This window comes from Megalops cyprinoides, chromosome 7 (assembly GCF_013368585.1).
Source record: "Megalops cyprinoides isolate fMegCyp1 chromosome 7, fMegCyp1.pri, whole genome shotgun sequence".
NCBI lineage: Eukaryota > Metazoa > Chordata > Actinopteri > Elopiformes > Megalopidae > Megalops > Megalops cyprinoides.
Window position 1 is genome coordinate 16,142,463 of NC_050589.1, and position 16,421 is coordinate 16,158,883.

General features: G+C 42.4%; 1 protein-coding gene across 1 annotated transcript in view; it reads right to left on the bottom strand.

Moving 5' to 3' along the window:
- The window catches only part of LOC118780438 (6-phosphofructo-2-kinase/fructose-2,6-bisphosphatase 4-like), a 37,901-nt gene extending 31,058 nt beyond the window's left edge, over positions 1–6,843 (bottom strand). The window contains exon 1 of the mRNA XM_036532906.1: positions 6,708–6,843. Coding sequence (XP_036388799.1) covers positions 6,708–6,759 — 52 coding nt within the window. The 5' untranslated portion in view covers positions 6,760–6,843. The remainder of the gene's footprint in view (positions 1–6,707) is intronic.
- Positions 6,844–16,421: the final 9,578 nt, after the last annotated feature.

The following is a 16,421-nucleotide window of genomic DNA, read 5'->3' on the forward strand; positions in this document are numbered from 1 at the left end:
CATTCTTAATAAAATACCTCTCTGGATGTTGAAAAAATCAAATATTTTTTCTATTTAAAACATATCTAAATCAATTAGCTTTTTCCAGGAAACCAATAAGGTAGGCTCTATTTCCCCATCTCTTTTATGGGCAACTCTCAAAGTAATCCTTAGAGGTAAATGATTTCATATTTGACCTAAGATCATGACAAGAGTTTAATTCTGGAACAGGTGCAATGCTTCAGGGTTGGACTATCAATATTATGTGGCAGCTGGTTCTGAATTATATTTAAAAAGACCGGAACTCCAGGCACAATTTCATTAAAGCAGATCATTAGCTAATTACACAAGCATTTTGCTGCTACTCTCATCATCAAAGCTAGATTAAGCTAGCTAGCGGAAAGATAATCATCACAGTCAGATAACAATTAATCCACTGTTCCTGGTCCTCTTCATTTCCCATATCTTTAACTCAGAAAGACATCTTGATTGAACTCATGTATAGTACCACCTGACCCCTGATCAAAAATACAGCAAATTACCACAGCCACAAGGTGAATAACCTGTTTAGCATTATCATTAGAGAAGAAATATTACTGAAACTTCAAATGGTAACATGTATCATTGTCACCACCTTGCTGTAATGTGCAATCACATGGTTACAATGGTACATGACAGTCTGAGTAGTCTCGGGTTGAAAAGTGTTACGGCCTGCAGTGGTCATTATGAAATGTCAAAAGCGTTCATTCATGCCATGGATTACAGAGAGTTAAAGAAGAGATGGAGAAGTCTCCTCTGCTTTAGGAGCTATCATAATGAGGTGCCATAAAAACTCCAGGCCCAGACAGGTATCCTACTGAAGTTTTAACATTCTTCAGCCAACCTGCTACACTTGTTTTAGCCTTGATGAATGTAGATGTTAAGATTCAAGAAAAGTTCCTGGCATGTCATGTCACACACTTGTTCCTTCCCGCAATTATTTCAACATCCAACATTCCTTTCTAGCATCTGTTTGCATCTCAATGATATACAACCTCTGTTGTCTCTATCCAAAAATGATGGGACAGACTGGGCCTATTCATTGTTTGTGTTATGGAGATTTAGCCTTTGCACAAAATTTGCTTGTGGATCCTCTTTCTACAATGTCCCCAGAGGCAAGGACTCTTCTTGATCCGACTATTTCCAGTGGCCAAGTGGAACCCCTCAAGGGTGTCTCCTTTCACCTCTACTTCTTGCCAAAAGACCCCCTCCATAGCGCAAAGCCTCAACTTCATTCAAAGGAATGAGTCACTGAGGAGTGGGAGAGCGTGTCCTTGCATATGTGGATTCCCTTCTTTTATATTCATAGATCCCTGGCCTGTCTGCCCTGTGCCTGTTTTGGACTTTCCTCTGAGTATAAATTACATTTTCAAACAGTTTTTTTCCATTCAACACACTTGCCATCTAAATTCAAACAGACCTGGCCATTACACTCATCTCTATTAGATTTATTTAGAATTAACATAACATGTTTTTTTGCTACCTGCATTACACAAATTATGCAGCTGTGGTTGTGTAATGTTTGATTAGTTCCTCTTTCTTTGATAGATTCTTCTCTCTTTGGCAAAAGTGACATTGGTGAAAATGAATTTCTGGACATATTTTTATGATTTTGATGTCTGCCTCTTTTCCCAAACAGAATCCTACATTAGCAAGGTTGACAAGACTGGCCCACCCTTGTTTTGGATTGTTGGGTCTCCCAGCACCAAATCTGACTCAGAATTTGATTAAGTGATGGAAATTTCAGACATCCACAGAGACTTGATCTCACAGATTAGTAACTACATAAAGTCCACGGACATCCAAGCTCCAGTTATCTTTACATCTGATTCTGAGACTGTGGGACTGAAATCCTCTGATTAGTGCTAGGCAAATGCATTGTCCTGCATCAGCTCCTCATGCTCTTGCACTATGCTTAGACTGATTCAAGATTCATCTAAGTAAATCTTGACTTGTCACTTTTAAATCTCTGACATTCTTCATGTAGATCTACAGGCTTTCGCACTTACAGCTATTTTTGGTGTGCCAACTGAGAGTTATTAGTGCAACTAAGCAGGCCAGCATTAATGCATTTGCATCACTTTCATCATGACATAGTATTCTTTTAGGGGAGGGTGAGCTGCATGTTCGGTCTGTTGAAAGGGACAGAATGTTCTGTAGAAGAACACTCCATTAACTAAGTATCAAATACAAATATTAGAGTGGGTATATGTGGCTTATAGCAACACAGGTAGCTACAGAGCAAGTGATTACTGTCAGGTGGATTTAATGTGACTTCGTACACTGGCTGAGTAACCGGGAGGGAGAGGTGAAGGGCTTTTTTATCTGTTCTGATCAGATCCCGTGCATATTCACAGATTGTTTAAGGAAACAGATCAGCTGATAAAGTAAACTCAGTTTAGAGGATGCTAGTTTACTGGGGAAGGGTTTCAAGCCCATACATATAAGACAGGTATTATTTTGCTTTTTTGCAGAAATAAAAGATATATAAAGAAAGATATTTATCATATATAAGGAAGTATATATTTTCATGGGATTGTAAAATAAGTGGAAATCAGTTTAACTCAGCACTTGTTTGTGCAGTACACATGGTTTGGTCTGAAGGAACTCCAGATACTCTGTTCAGAGCTTTATACCTGTGCACTATGCTAATAAAATAAATCCAAGTCACTCTGGATAAGGGGATCAACCAAGAGAGGCTCATTGCTGTAAAAGCTGATGGTACTCCATCTCAGATAAGATCCTCTCTGCTTCTGCTGGGACTGTGTGACACAGTTTTACATAACTGCCATGTTCTAGAACAGCTGCGTCATTTCTATAGCGTTTCCACGGTCATACTTCCCTGCATGATCGGGGACAAGCGGGGACATTGCATTCCATGTCCTGTTATGCCCCACTGTGTCCTCCTTTGAAGTGTAGCATCTATGGTAGGTTTGTGTGTGGTGTTTGTTGGAGGTGATACATAAAAAATACATGACATATAACACAATAATGGAAATCTTTTAAAAACACAAACTGAAAATTCTTCAGGTGTATACATTCTAAAACAGAAACACGGGTGTTCTATTGGCTTGCTGCATCCCAAAATGTTAGCATGTCTATCCAAACAGATATATATATATATATATAGCATTGACAAAGACAATGCTCCAACATGCACACATGCCAATTTTTGATATTGCTCCAAATTTATCTCTATTTTTAAAAATAAGATGAAGAAAAAAAATCAATACTGAGCCAGAGTCACAGCCACTAGATGCTTCCACCACCATTCAGAATGTCAATTAGACCTGAAGGAATGTCCCCAAAGCACTGTTTGAGACATTTCTCCTCCAAAATTGTCAAGAGGAATTTTCTCAGCAGAACACAACTACCCAATGAAGACGACATAATGAGTTCAAACAGCAAATTAATCTTGAATTCAGTTGATACACAGTTGGACAGAATTCCGGTTCAGCGTCCTTTAGTTTTATTGAAAAGGCAGTGTTGGATTGTTTTGAAGAAAGAGTTAACACACTGAGATACAGTATTGCGTTGTAAAATGTTACATTAGACGCACTACATTAGAGTGTCATCTTCATCAGGAATCAGCTTACAGGGTCATTATGCTTTTAATAAATACTATTTAATTCTGAGTCAGCATTACAAATATTTCAGCAACAGACATAAAAATAAAAGCCATTTATACGAAGAATCAGAGGGAACAATCTTCACCCTGTTACATGAAAGAAGACCTACACTGCTGCTCTCTCAACAAACTCTCTCAGCTTACGCTTTGTCCTTGCAAAATAAATGCATGATGCACATGGTGATGTGATTTAGAGCAGATCATTTCTAACTGCAACAGGAAGGGGTATCCTGTTTTGGTGAGCTGGCGCCATTAATGCATATGCAAACTATACACTCAGAAAATCGTATTTAAATGCAAATTGAATACAACTCAATCAGCATCGAGACACTCAGCTGCTGTGTATCATTACCATTATCATGAAAAATACAAGTATTATTACTGCTCATGCCCAAAAGGAGTGCGTTATCTGGCTAGCACAATGACAGAAGAATTTGGGAGAGACTGAAAATAACTCAAAAACATGCAAAGATTAACTGGTAACAGTAATTAAGTGAAAGATCTTTATAAAGGAACTCTGTTACACTTTGTAAAATCTTCACAAAGAAACTGTTGAAACACAAATGTTATTAGTAATAACATCCATTCATGTGTCAATAATGCATAGACACATGCCAAGTAGGTAAAAAGGTCAAAATTATTAGATGCACCAGAAAGGGAAGTGAATCCTTGTTTTCCCCTCAAACGGGAGACAGTCAGAGTGATTGAATGAAGGAATGCAATGACAAATCAGCAGAACATCATCTTGCACAGTGATGCAATATCCCTGAACACACACCATTGGAAAATTATTAGCTCCAGTCATAAACAGAATGTACTATCTATCCATCCAAATCTATCCATCCATCAGGACTCCTAACCACTGTAGCCCTAACCATTGGACTCACACCAATCAGACCTGACCTCGCAGTGTCAGTGTAAAGATGTTTTCCCCCGAAACGGCCTGTGTGATTCTAACTAATGCTGTGTGACTGCGCAGCCTAACAGACACAGACTTATCTTGCCTTTTTTTGAGAACGCCCAGCTTCACTGATAACTGGACTCTCTGAAACCCTCAGTCAAGACTGACAGCAGGGGGTTGAACTTTCACAGAGATATCTCTGTGTTGCACTCCCCTTGCCAGAGTGATGAGGAGGGACCGTACTGTTAGATTTCCTTAGAAATCAGGGGAAGCAACTGGGAAACAAACAAGGGGCCAGGATCAATCACTGTTGGCAGACAGTACCTTTCAGAACAGATTTCTTTTCTATTCACAGTCTTCTCAGATCGTCATAACGCAGATAAGATAAGGTGCAAGAAGACTGCCAATCTGTTTCACCTCTCACCTGTTCACCCTTTTCAATAATAGTCACACAACTGGCTGACACCTCTCAAACATGCTACCCTTTTAAAACTTTGGTACTGAATAGTCCCTTGTCAGTAATTTTCTGATAAAAAAATGCTAAGTGTAAATCAAGGGGGGGGGGGGGGGGGGGTGTAAATTAAAGAAAGGAAACATTTCTGAACCATTCATCAACATCAATGTATGGATGTATAGACATGGTCAATGCATATCTGTTTTTTTTCTAAAACAGAACATTAGTGCCAGGAATTCCCAAACTGCTTAATATTGAGCACCACTGTGAAGAACCACCCTTTCACTGTGAATAGGGTCACGGTGACCACTGACACACCCCCTCTCGCGCACACACACGTATACACACATGCATGCATGCACGCAGACACACACACACAAACACACAGAGGAGTACTGTTTTAGACTCTTTGTAACATCTGTTCGTGTTTAATATCGCTTTCGCTTAAGTAAAAGCTGTGCTTTCAATAACTATACATACGTCGTGTCAACAAAGATGAACTGCATTCCGTGATCGAGTTCATATTATAGTTGCAGTTAAAACTGTGAGAACATTTGAGCACATTATATTAGATATCTCCATGTACCCACAGAAGCAAACCCTAATCTCCCTTCCGCTTAACTGGGGGGGGGGGGGGGGGGGGGGGGGGGGGGCACAGTTGCCATTGGATCACATCAATATGAACTGAGGACACATAAGCTACAAGGATCCTAGCTAATTACCTAGAATTACTCAAAACTTGAACATTTGAAGGCAACATCACTAACATCACTAACAGGGCTCATTTAATTGTGTAAACATTTAACAGTGCCTTTAATTCCTACAATTATATTTCTTCCAAAAATAAAAAAAGCGTTTTTATCAATCCAGGCATTTCGAAAACAACGCATGGCTCCATAGACAAATTATTCATGTCCACCGTGCATTACATCATTAGCTTTCTTGCTAACCTCATAGAGCTAGCTAGCTAGATATACTTCAACAGGCTGCAGTTGGTACCCTAACATAGCTAGAGCTAGCTGGCTAACAACCATCGACCCCCATCTCCATGTGCATGGATTAGATTACAAAATTTGTTACAAAACGGGAAACGTCCACGTTTCTCCTAGAGAAGAATGCTCACAATTAGTTTGTTAAGAGGAAATGAAGTGGTCGGTAGCTATGGTAAAAACGTAATGTAATGATAATGCGAGAACAGTGCCCAGACATGTATATACACCAGAATAACTGTCATGCACACAGCGAGCGATTAAGAATGAAACGTAAAAGAAAGTGACTGCACTGCACATTGCACAAATGTGTAATTCCATACATAACAGCTTTACTGCCCCACTGAAGCTTTTGAATATCTCGGTGGCTACCGTTAGCTTTATTAGCTAGGCACCCTGCAAGCAAGCCAACAAACTATGGCCTTTGGACACATTAAGATACAATTCTGAGCTTGTCATAACTGTTCACGGTCATGATTCCCACGCTTGTCATTTAGACTCGTGTATTGAGATTGCTACAATGTCTTCGTTCGGAGGGGTTGGTCTCGCTGTGTTTCAATACACACACTGCCTACGTGACAGACTTGTTTACTTCCTTTGCCGTGTTCTAACCCAGGGAGCGCAGCAAATCGTGCACTGAAATTGTTTCATTTGCAGCATCGACAATGGTAACTACACGAAATATATAACTCGACGCACAACGCAACCTTTCCTTACCCGTCCTGTCCAGGTTCTGTGTGTTTCTAAAACGACTGGAGCCCCTCATCATCCGGGTTTTGTGCGAGAAGCGTTCGTCGCCAGCGTAAAAGCAGCGGTTCGCTCTGAGTGTGCGTCTGACAGTGTCGCTCACTGATACATTGAATGAAGCTCGGAGTCGTTCGAGGTCTTGTACAACCGGACGGAGGGGTTTTTAAAGCACTAACAAGCTTGCGAAGTCGCAGATCCTCGGAGGAGTAACTTGCCTCATCACCTTGTATTTGCTGATACGCCCTGTTGAGATTGTGACCGAGTGCTCACAAAATTATCTTTTGAAATAAAGATAAACCATTATAATCAATGATTTCTCCATTTCTTATCAATACACACTTATACAACACGAACAGTGCTCATTTATATTTCTTTATTCCTGGCGTTTCTATCTGCGGTCTCTGAGGTCCTTTTTGCATAAGCCATTTTAATACTTGTTATCATAACTTGAGGGTCTTGAATCTGTTTTTTGTACATTCTTGTAGATGTACTTGTAAATTCGAAGTGCCGTTTTCTCAGCATAAAAACCCATCTAAAAAGTCCTTCACAGATGGATTTTCAGTTTGTTTATGTGTATGAATTATTTATTATAGGATATAGGACATCATGTTTGAAGAAACTGGCAAAATTTTGGGAAAACATTTTATTACATTAATTATACAATTGTTCACATGGTTTTTTCCATTAAGGATTTTTTAAAAGAAAAACCTCATTTTAGATTAAAGTTATGAATAAACAAAGACAATTCAGTGCATGAGGAGATTTCTTCCCTACAGTATTTAGGCGTCTACTCGGGACAGGAGCCTTCACACAGACACCCCCTCTCCATGGTTCTCTCCACTGTGACTTTCCCCAAATAATGCGGCTGTGGCTACTTACACAAATATTACTGCTGCATAATGGCGACAAAATATTCTCATTATGTATGCCACACTTGATTAAATGTTCTATGATGTCTGTTACCTTCCCATGTTTTATAATGGTGGATCAGGAAACAGACATACAGACTTCAAGAAAACCCTTCACCAGAGCATTCACCACAAATCTGGCTTATATCAGCATGGGCATTAATGCTATGGGCTGTTAGGTGGCCAGATTCTGTAAAAAAAAAAATGCTGTCCTGACTTCTCCTTTGATGAGTCTTTGCTTAGTATCTCATTTGAAAGAAAAGCTTTTTCTAAATGAGCAAAGAGCTGGGGGTGTATAGCACATGGTTGGTTCAGACAGGTGCCACTCAGTCACTCATCTCCTCGCCAGGATTTCTATGTCCAATCTCCTCCGTCTGAATCACCGTCAGACTCATCATCTGTAAGCCAGAGAGGGCAGAGAGGTTTCTAATGTTTGCATACTCAGGGCTTTCTTTGTAAGACTTTGTAAGAATGTCATTGTGGCTCAGGTGCAATGTGGCTGAAACTGGATCAGTCCTGTGCTGATGTGATGTGACCTGATGCATTTTGTCTCAACGGGGCAGGCATTTTAGTTCTGGGCTCTAAATCCCTAGAATGTGCCATACAATGCACTGCACCCACACCTCAGAGGTAGAACAGTGGACTGGGGTGGGTGCAGCGGCAATGCAATGGTGGAATGTTTGAGGCTCTTGGCCGGTGGGTGTGGTGCAGAAGCAGCTGATTGGAGGAGAGTGGAGGTTCGGGAGTGAGCACCTGTGCACTGCAGAGAACGCTGCCGTTTCTGCATCCTGTCCCTCAGAGTGCTGATGATACTGCTGAACTCTGCAGGTAAAGCTCCTCTGTCCTTAAACTGCTCACCTGTCTCCTGCATCAGGCACACACACACACACACACACACACACACACGTGTCACAATTGCACAATATATTCATGCAAAAACACACGTCACACACATACCCCCCTCCCACACACACACACACACACTCACACGCACGTCACAATTATGCAGCATATACATGCAAAAATACACACATGTGTCCCACACACATACACACATGCAAATACACATGCACACACAAAGACACATCAGAATAGTGCCCCTCTCTGGGATCCTATAATATAGATATTCTATGAAATGTGTATGGTGGCAAAATCCTCAATGCAGGTGCAGCAATTCTGTAATAGGAAATGGTTGATATTTGTCCACATAAACTATGACCCAGTTATTAATTAAAATTTGCAAATTTATTGTAAATAATAGATTAAGCAATATATTAATTTTAGTTTTGCCCCTGTCAAAAAAAAAAAAATCCACAGTAATACACAGGTTTGTGTAGTGTCATGAGGCGGGCCATTACATAACACAAGGAGGAGACGTGTGCTACCAGACAGCTGAGGGTTGTAAAAACCAGTGGCAAGACCCGTGATTAACATGTGAAAGTACGTCATGAAGGCCATGCAGTGCAAAATAGCTAACCAACTGGTGAAAATTAACAGGCTGTATCCTGCTTTCCCTTGAAAAATGTAGTGAAGAAGAAAGTAGTGCCATTTATCACCACTGGAGGGCACTATTAGTGAAATCAAACCTGTTTTGTAATTTTTCATACTATGTTTCCTGCTCTCTTTCTTTCTCTCATTAAATAGAATTTAACCAATCTCTTTTAGAAACAGGCAAGGGGAAGGCAGTGCCTTCACATGATGAATGGACATTGTCAGAAAATGTTTCTGAAGTTATTACATGGCTACATTTTCAAAGCAATGTAGTGAGAAATCTGTTGGCTGCATACCAGGAAGATTTGCAAGGTGTGACTCATGCTATTTAGCTTTAGCTTGCGAAAACGTGTGATTTATCCCTGCATTATGCTCAGTCTGGTTCTGTGAAATACTTCTCCTGTGTTAAACCATCAAAATCCTCGCTCTCAAGGATAAATGCATCTGGACAGAATGTCTCTCTGGCACACCTATCATCGATGACCTAGCTCACTCACCGCTTTGGAGCCGGCGTCTTGTCCAATGTGCTTCATCACAGAGGAAGAGAGTAGGGTCTGTGCTCGCATGGGGGAGACAGATTTCTGGGAGCGTTCAAGGTGTAGTTTGAGGGAAAGGGAGGATGAGGGAGGAGGAGGAGGGGGGAGTAGAGGAGGGGGAGCTGTAGCGGTTGTGGGGGGTGCAGGGGGGGAAAATGAGGGGGGAGGGGGTATGTCGTAGTCAATGGGCAGGTCAGGGAAAGCGCCCTTCCATGTCTCTTGCGAGACGTCCTGTACGCTAACGCTCCGAGTAACAACCCGGGGCCCCTTCCTGGCATGAGGTGGGAGGGGGGGCAGAGGACCTTTCCTTAGGGCCAGGTCTGAGACGGCACCACTGGGTTTCGGATCGGTCTTAGGAGGAGGTCCTTGGGGAAATGTAGAAATTGGCTCAACTAAATGAATACACACCGCATAGTCAGATCATACAGAAAGGTTGTGACAGATTTTACAACAATCTCCCCATACTATGTCATATGACTTCAGACACTTGTAGAGCTGATCCAGAGAACCTGGCAAAGCCAACTAACATAGATGCCATTTGGAATGATGCTTATGAGGACAGTGGCAGGTGTGTGGCTTTCAGGGGGCTAACCTGTGGCCTGGACCTCCTTCCGCACGGCTTCCAATCCCCCCTGGCGCTCTATGATGCCTGCGATGACCCTGGCGACCTGTCTGTCCTGCAGATCCCTCTCACTTATCCCTGCCTTTGCAAAGAGCTCCTGCAGGGCTGGGTCCAGGTTTTTCACCTGTGCACAGTCAGACATACAAACAGGCACGTATACACATGCAAACATAAGCACAGATTTGCACACAGATGTGTACACGCGCACACGCACACACAAACACACATACACACATACATACAGCCAGAGACAGACAGAAATCCTACACAAGTAGAGCACAATTGGTCTCTGTGGAATTCCATTCATACAGAGGACCCTCAGTTGAAAGTTGTTAAATGCTTACTAAATGATCTGTAACATCTCTGAAGTAGTCCCTCGTGGGTTACTGACATTATGTGAAATACATGGACAGATAAAACAAATATTGTTACTTACAATTTGGATTGTACTGTAATGTAATTATACTCTGCCAGAGGCATGATTCCACTCACATCAAAGCCTTTCTCTGGGTCCAGGCCAACATGGCTCACATGTCTGTGAAAAATATAATACATAATGTTTTTCAAGCACCACACAACAGGAAATAAACACCAAAAAACCCACCATTCTATCAAAATATAAGGAGACAGTCATTACAAGAGGCTGGTGTTAAATTTGCCACTTGATCTTGCTATGATCTTGATTCACTGTCAGATTTAAGTTGAAAGCTTGATTGAGTGCACTGTCCTTGTGTGACATTGTTCCCTACTAAAGTCGCCAAGGACACATCGTGACATCATCCTCCCCCAGACACCTGTCTGGGCAGCTGTGTGGACATTTTGTGACTGAGCGCCTCACTTGAAGTCGGAGGGGAATCCGATGTCAGAACTGTTCAGCTTTGATTTGCAGAGCTGGCCTGAGGAAGAGTCCAGAGACTGCGTGCGTGTCATCTGTGGCTTGGCCTTCTGGGAGTCTGAAATAGAGGGAACGAGACATCCCTGAGGTGAAAGGAACAAATGTGCCTCGTGTATTTGTTTAATGTCAAACCATAACAATTTACTGTGATGCATTTTATGCATTCCATCTTTATGAAAATCATTCAGTAATTTTCTTACTCGGCTCCACCACCTGATTACGTTTGATCTGTTTCTCAACCGCGGAGAAAAATATTTCTGCCTCCTCTTCATCTGCGAAGTTCAGACCTGCCTGGCAGTCCTGCTGGCACAAAACCATATTGTGCAAAAAACATTCGCCCACGACATATGAATAGCAACACAGGAAAGATGAGTGGTGTGTTTTGACCTTGCAATTTGCAGTCAGAACATCAGAGCTGATATACCAACAAGTTCAGTTCAAAAATTCAGTTCAGAATTAACGCTGAATCCAATTCATTGGTTGTAAGAGAGATCTGCAGTTGCTAATCTCTGAGCCCCTGAATCATAGATGGAAATGTGGAATGCTAATTTAATGGATTGCCTGGTCTGACACTGTTGCTCATTCAACTTGAATGGATACACTTCTGTTCTTTTGTGCTGGAAGTTTCTCTGGATAAGAGCGTCTGCTGAATGAATGTAATGTAATGTTGAGGCAAACACTCAAGCACACAATCTTAATAGAACAGACACTGTACAGAAAAAAATGGAGACACATCCTAAAAGTCCACAGGGATTCCAGAGCCAGTGAAAAACAGCGTGCTTTGGGACGTCCTGAGGAGAATGGGGGGTGTGTCCTCACATCTGCAGGGAAAGTGTGGAAGAAGGGCCGGGGTGCCGAGTATCTGAAGGGGGTGTAGAGCTCCTGTTCCCATAGCAGCTTTGCCCTCTGGAGAGAAACAGAGAGAGGTGCAGGGGGAGAGAGCGAGAGAACTTGTAAACATCATTCGCACGCACGGAAGCAGAGAAAGGAGCACAGGGCACACGTCAGCAAACCCTACACCAATAAGCTGATATCAGACCTTACAGAGAGATGGAGGGAGAAATGGGCATTAAATGGAGGAGGAGAAAGAAGAGAGATAAAGAGGTACTGAGGCAGGAAGGGAAGAAAGAGGAGCCAGAGGAGCCAGGTTTCACAGTTCAGGCAGTCAGCAGCTCTGACCTTGACGCTGTAGAGACGCAGGAAGTAGGACCTCAGAGACCGGTCTTTGACCAGACACACCACGCCGCAGTCCTTACGCCTCCAAGTGGCCGTCTGTCTCCCTGGCTCCACGGGTGCCACGTAAACCTGGGCCACTGCCGATGCCACTGCCTAAGAGCCAGGAAACCCGAAACGTAAACCATTTTTACATCAGTGTCCTGTTGATACGGATTGCCTCCACCTCTCCAATATTCATGTATTTCAGGTGTAATTTATCAGCTGCAGATTCATGATAGCATGGCTGAAAGGGGAGTGGAACAGCATTGCGCTGGACCTGATAGGGCACTGCAACGAAGAAGCACATTCATTGTTGCACACTTCACAAGCGGCATCAAAGAGCACCCAGCCACATTTTCTCATGACTGTCACAAGGAAAGTGCTGCACCACATGGTGGACTGCATCTACTGTGCAGTGTCGGCGCAGAATGACTCATTTCTGAGAAATATGTGCTAACTTGGCAATTACACAGCTCACATTCACACAGCTAGATGTAATTTGACATTTATGCTTTAAAAATTTCCATTATGATTATTTAAAGAACATAGTTCAGGTATGAACATGTTTTTGTATTGATTCTTCTCCTCCTGTATTACTCTCATAATATGCCACATCTCACCACCTTGAAAATAACACCCACTAGTGAAAAGGGACGTAGCCAGAACTTTTCTACTGGGGGGGGGCAGCTAGGTCCAGTCATTGTATTGGGGTGGCACTTGGCAGATTATGATAAAAGCTACTTAAAATCTTTCGGAGATTACAGTAGCCAATTTAATAATGCCAATAGATAGACTACATACCCCTGTATCACCAAAGATCGTGGAACTGCCTTGTGCACATAAGAAATCTAAAGGCACATGCACTGGTGATACTTACCTGTGCAACTGATTTAACACTGCAACCGTATGCACTGCATTTAGACAGGTAGGATATTTCATTTTAGACAGTATTTCAATTTCAAGATGACAATTTACACAAGTAAGTCAACATGTCCATTTATTTCAAGTGTCACATCAGCAATACAATGCAATTTATAAGGATGATATGGAAATATCCAAAATAATATTTACATTACACATTCAAAGTGTTTTTCTTCACATTTGTAATGCTTTGCATTTGTAAAATAAGAAAAGTATGTTGGCTTACAACATAGCTTTATAAAGAAGTGACAATGTGTCCATCAATGGTAATGCAAATTATTATGGAACTATCAAACACTAATGACTAACATCATGGCCTCAGTAGAACCTCTGATTCTGAATGTAAAAATGAATAATTCTGAAACCTTATTAAATGTTACACTACACATTCAACATCGGTCACGTTTCCCTTGCTCACTTAGCTAAGCATTTTAACCTCCAGATTACAGCAGATGAATTCTACGGTTTTGATGATTTCTGGCAAAGATATCTACAAACTCATCCAGATTCAAAGACTTTGCCCTTCTGCATTCTGTGCTCAAAACCCCAAGATCACTCAGCCTATCTTCTGCCATGGTAGTTCTGAGATGCGTTTTTACGAGCTTCAAGCAGGAAAAGCTGCGCTCACATGCAGCTGTGCTGACAGGTATTGCCAGTGCAATTTTGCAAAGTCTGAAGAAAACATGAAAGACATCCCTGGTATGGCTCAATAAAAGCTGCCAGGTCTGCAATATTAGATGGTCTCTGCATCCCATGTTTTATCTTTCGATCCAAAATTCTTTTGACTTGGTACAGCTCATGTACAAGGACCAATGTACTACATCGCGACAACGTTTTCCACGGGGCCAAATGGCAACATTCTCTTAAAAACGTTGCTGCGACGTCACAAGAACGTCGCCAGAAGGTAATGTCGCGGTGACCAAATGAGCACTTGCTGCGACTTTGCTGCGACTTTGCTGCAACGTTGCGTGTCAGCTGGGCATTGCCAAATCAGCATGCTGTCAGACTGATCTAATATGTGGCTCTACTAAACATGTTATTTACAATCAAATTCACCCGTTGGTTTTACTCGACTCTGGAGTTATTGAACCTGTAAAATGTCAGCGCTTAGTGAAAGGAGGAGCCAGTGAAGGCTGAAACAGACAGGAAGTGCGAAGAGGAGCGCCACCATGCTTCATGCACTGTGTATTACCTGTGTTCTGTGTTCAAGGTTGGTCTTGCACATTGCTACCTTTCTGACTCCCCAGCAGAACTGTATACATTGTACCGTAGAACACATAGCTAGCCTACTCTAGCTAACTGACTAGCTACTGGACAGCTAAATGTGATCGTAAACCTTTGTCAAATAATACTATGAAAACAGATGACACCAGTGTGACCTATTTGGTAAATTCCCTCTAATGATCTGGTGTCATGTTTTGACAGCATTCAAGAGCGTGTGGTTTTGCACCTCACAGTAGTTAGGCCCTGACATGACATGAGCAGCATTATGTGGACTATTATTCAGGGTGATACAGAGGTTCTATTGTGTGTGAGAGAGCTGATTTGAATATGCATCGTATATTCCAACAGCACCGATGTTTGCCACACACACGTGAGTGTAAAAGAGAAAGAAGGAAACGCTGTCGAAACAGAGATCGACCAGGGTTAGTCTGTCCTGAGAGAGAAAAGATTGAGAGGAAGGGAGGGGAGGGAGAGAGAGAGAGAGATCCTAGAGATGGATAGACCTTTGACGACAAGCACTAAGCACTTTGTGAGGAAACTGTCCAGAAAGAGTCTGTCAGACCTATCTAAAAGACAGTGTCTACATGCTGTATAAAAGAGGGGGAGATACAGTGTCTAAAAACAAAGATGGTCAGGAGAATCTGAGATCGGTCTCTGGGGGTGGGACTCACCGAGCACTTGGGTCCGAGCAGTGCAAAGAGAAGTGCATTTTCCCGACCGGAGATGAGGCGGCTGTAAACCTGAGGACCCACACTGGACCTTGAGTGCCGGAGGTCTGCCATCTTTCTCTGTTTTACTCTCCCTTCCTCACGCCCTCTACCTCTAAACCCCTCTGACTCTGTCTCAGTTTCTCGCTCTCCCTCTTTCAAGCAATGAGCTGCCACAGCACTTGCTAAGCTCACGTATTAATACACCTGAACAAAAGAGGAATTCAGCGACACCAGAGCCATGCCAGAGTCACTCTGTTTCTGTCTCTGCACCTCTCGTCGTTTTCCCTTCTCATCACATTCTGTCTTCATCCTGCTGTTAAACTGATGTCTCTTCTTTTTTTTAATGTTCCTTTCTTTTACTCTATCGCCTGTTCGACACCCCTATCTCCCTCTGTGCCACGCCCTGCCCTATCCACCCCCTCAGGGCAGAAAACTGTCCGAGCTTTGGCACTTCCTCATGCAAATCCATAGGCTGCACCTGCCATCATGTGTGCCCTTATTAGAGAGAACTAAACACTAAACTGCATCTCATTTCTAACTGCATTTATGGCAGGGCTACCCAACCCAGCACCTGGGAGGCTGTCTAGCTCTCTTGTCAAACCATGCTCCTGGGTAGGACCTGTACCAGCTGATTGATTCAAACAACCACTACTTTTATAAAAACAATTTAGCCTCCCTTCACCGAATTATACTGAATTATTCTGCATTATATTGGTTTAAATATAGCAGGAAACCAGCTGGATTGAGGCCCTCCAAGGCTGAAGTCAAGAAGCTCTTATCAACAGACACCAGAGTCATTGCATGCATAGGTAGGACAGACTCCAAGTAAGATAGAAAATGTAATATTTTATTTCTGGAAAAAAAAGGACAAGAAAAACAACAGTAATAACATCAATAACAGTAACGATGACCTTGCTAACGACGACACTGAGACCGACTGTGAGCTCCAAGAGCGCTGGTGACAGAGAGAGCTGAGCCTCCATGCTTCTGCATTCATATCCACAGTCTATCATTGGGAGTGCCTCTAAAATAACATGCATCACAACTTACACTCCTGCTTTGAAATGCCCTTTTTAGGTGTATGGACAGGGGGGCACCTGGGAAATAGAACAGTATGAGGGCATTGCTGTGGTGGAGATGTTCCCTTTTACTACGACATTGA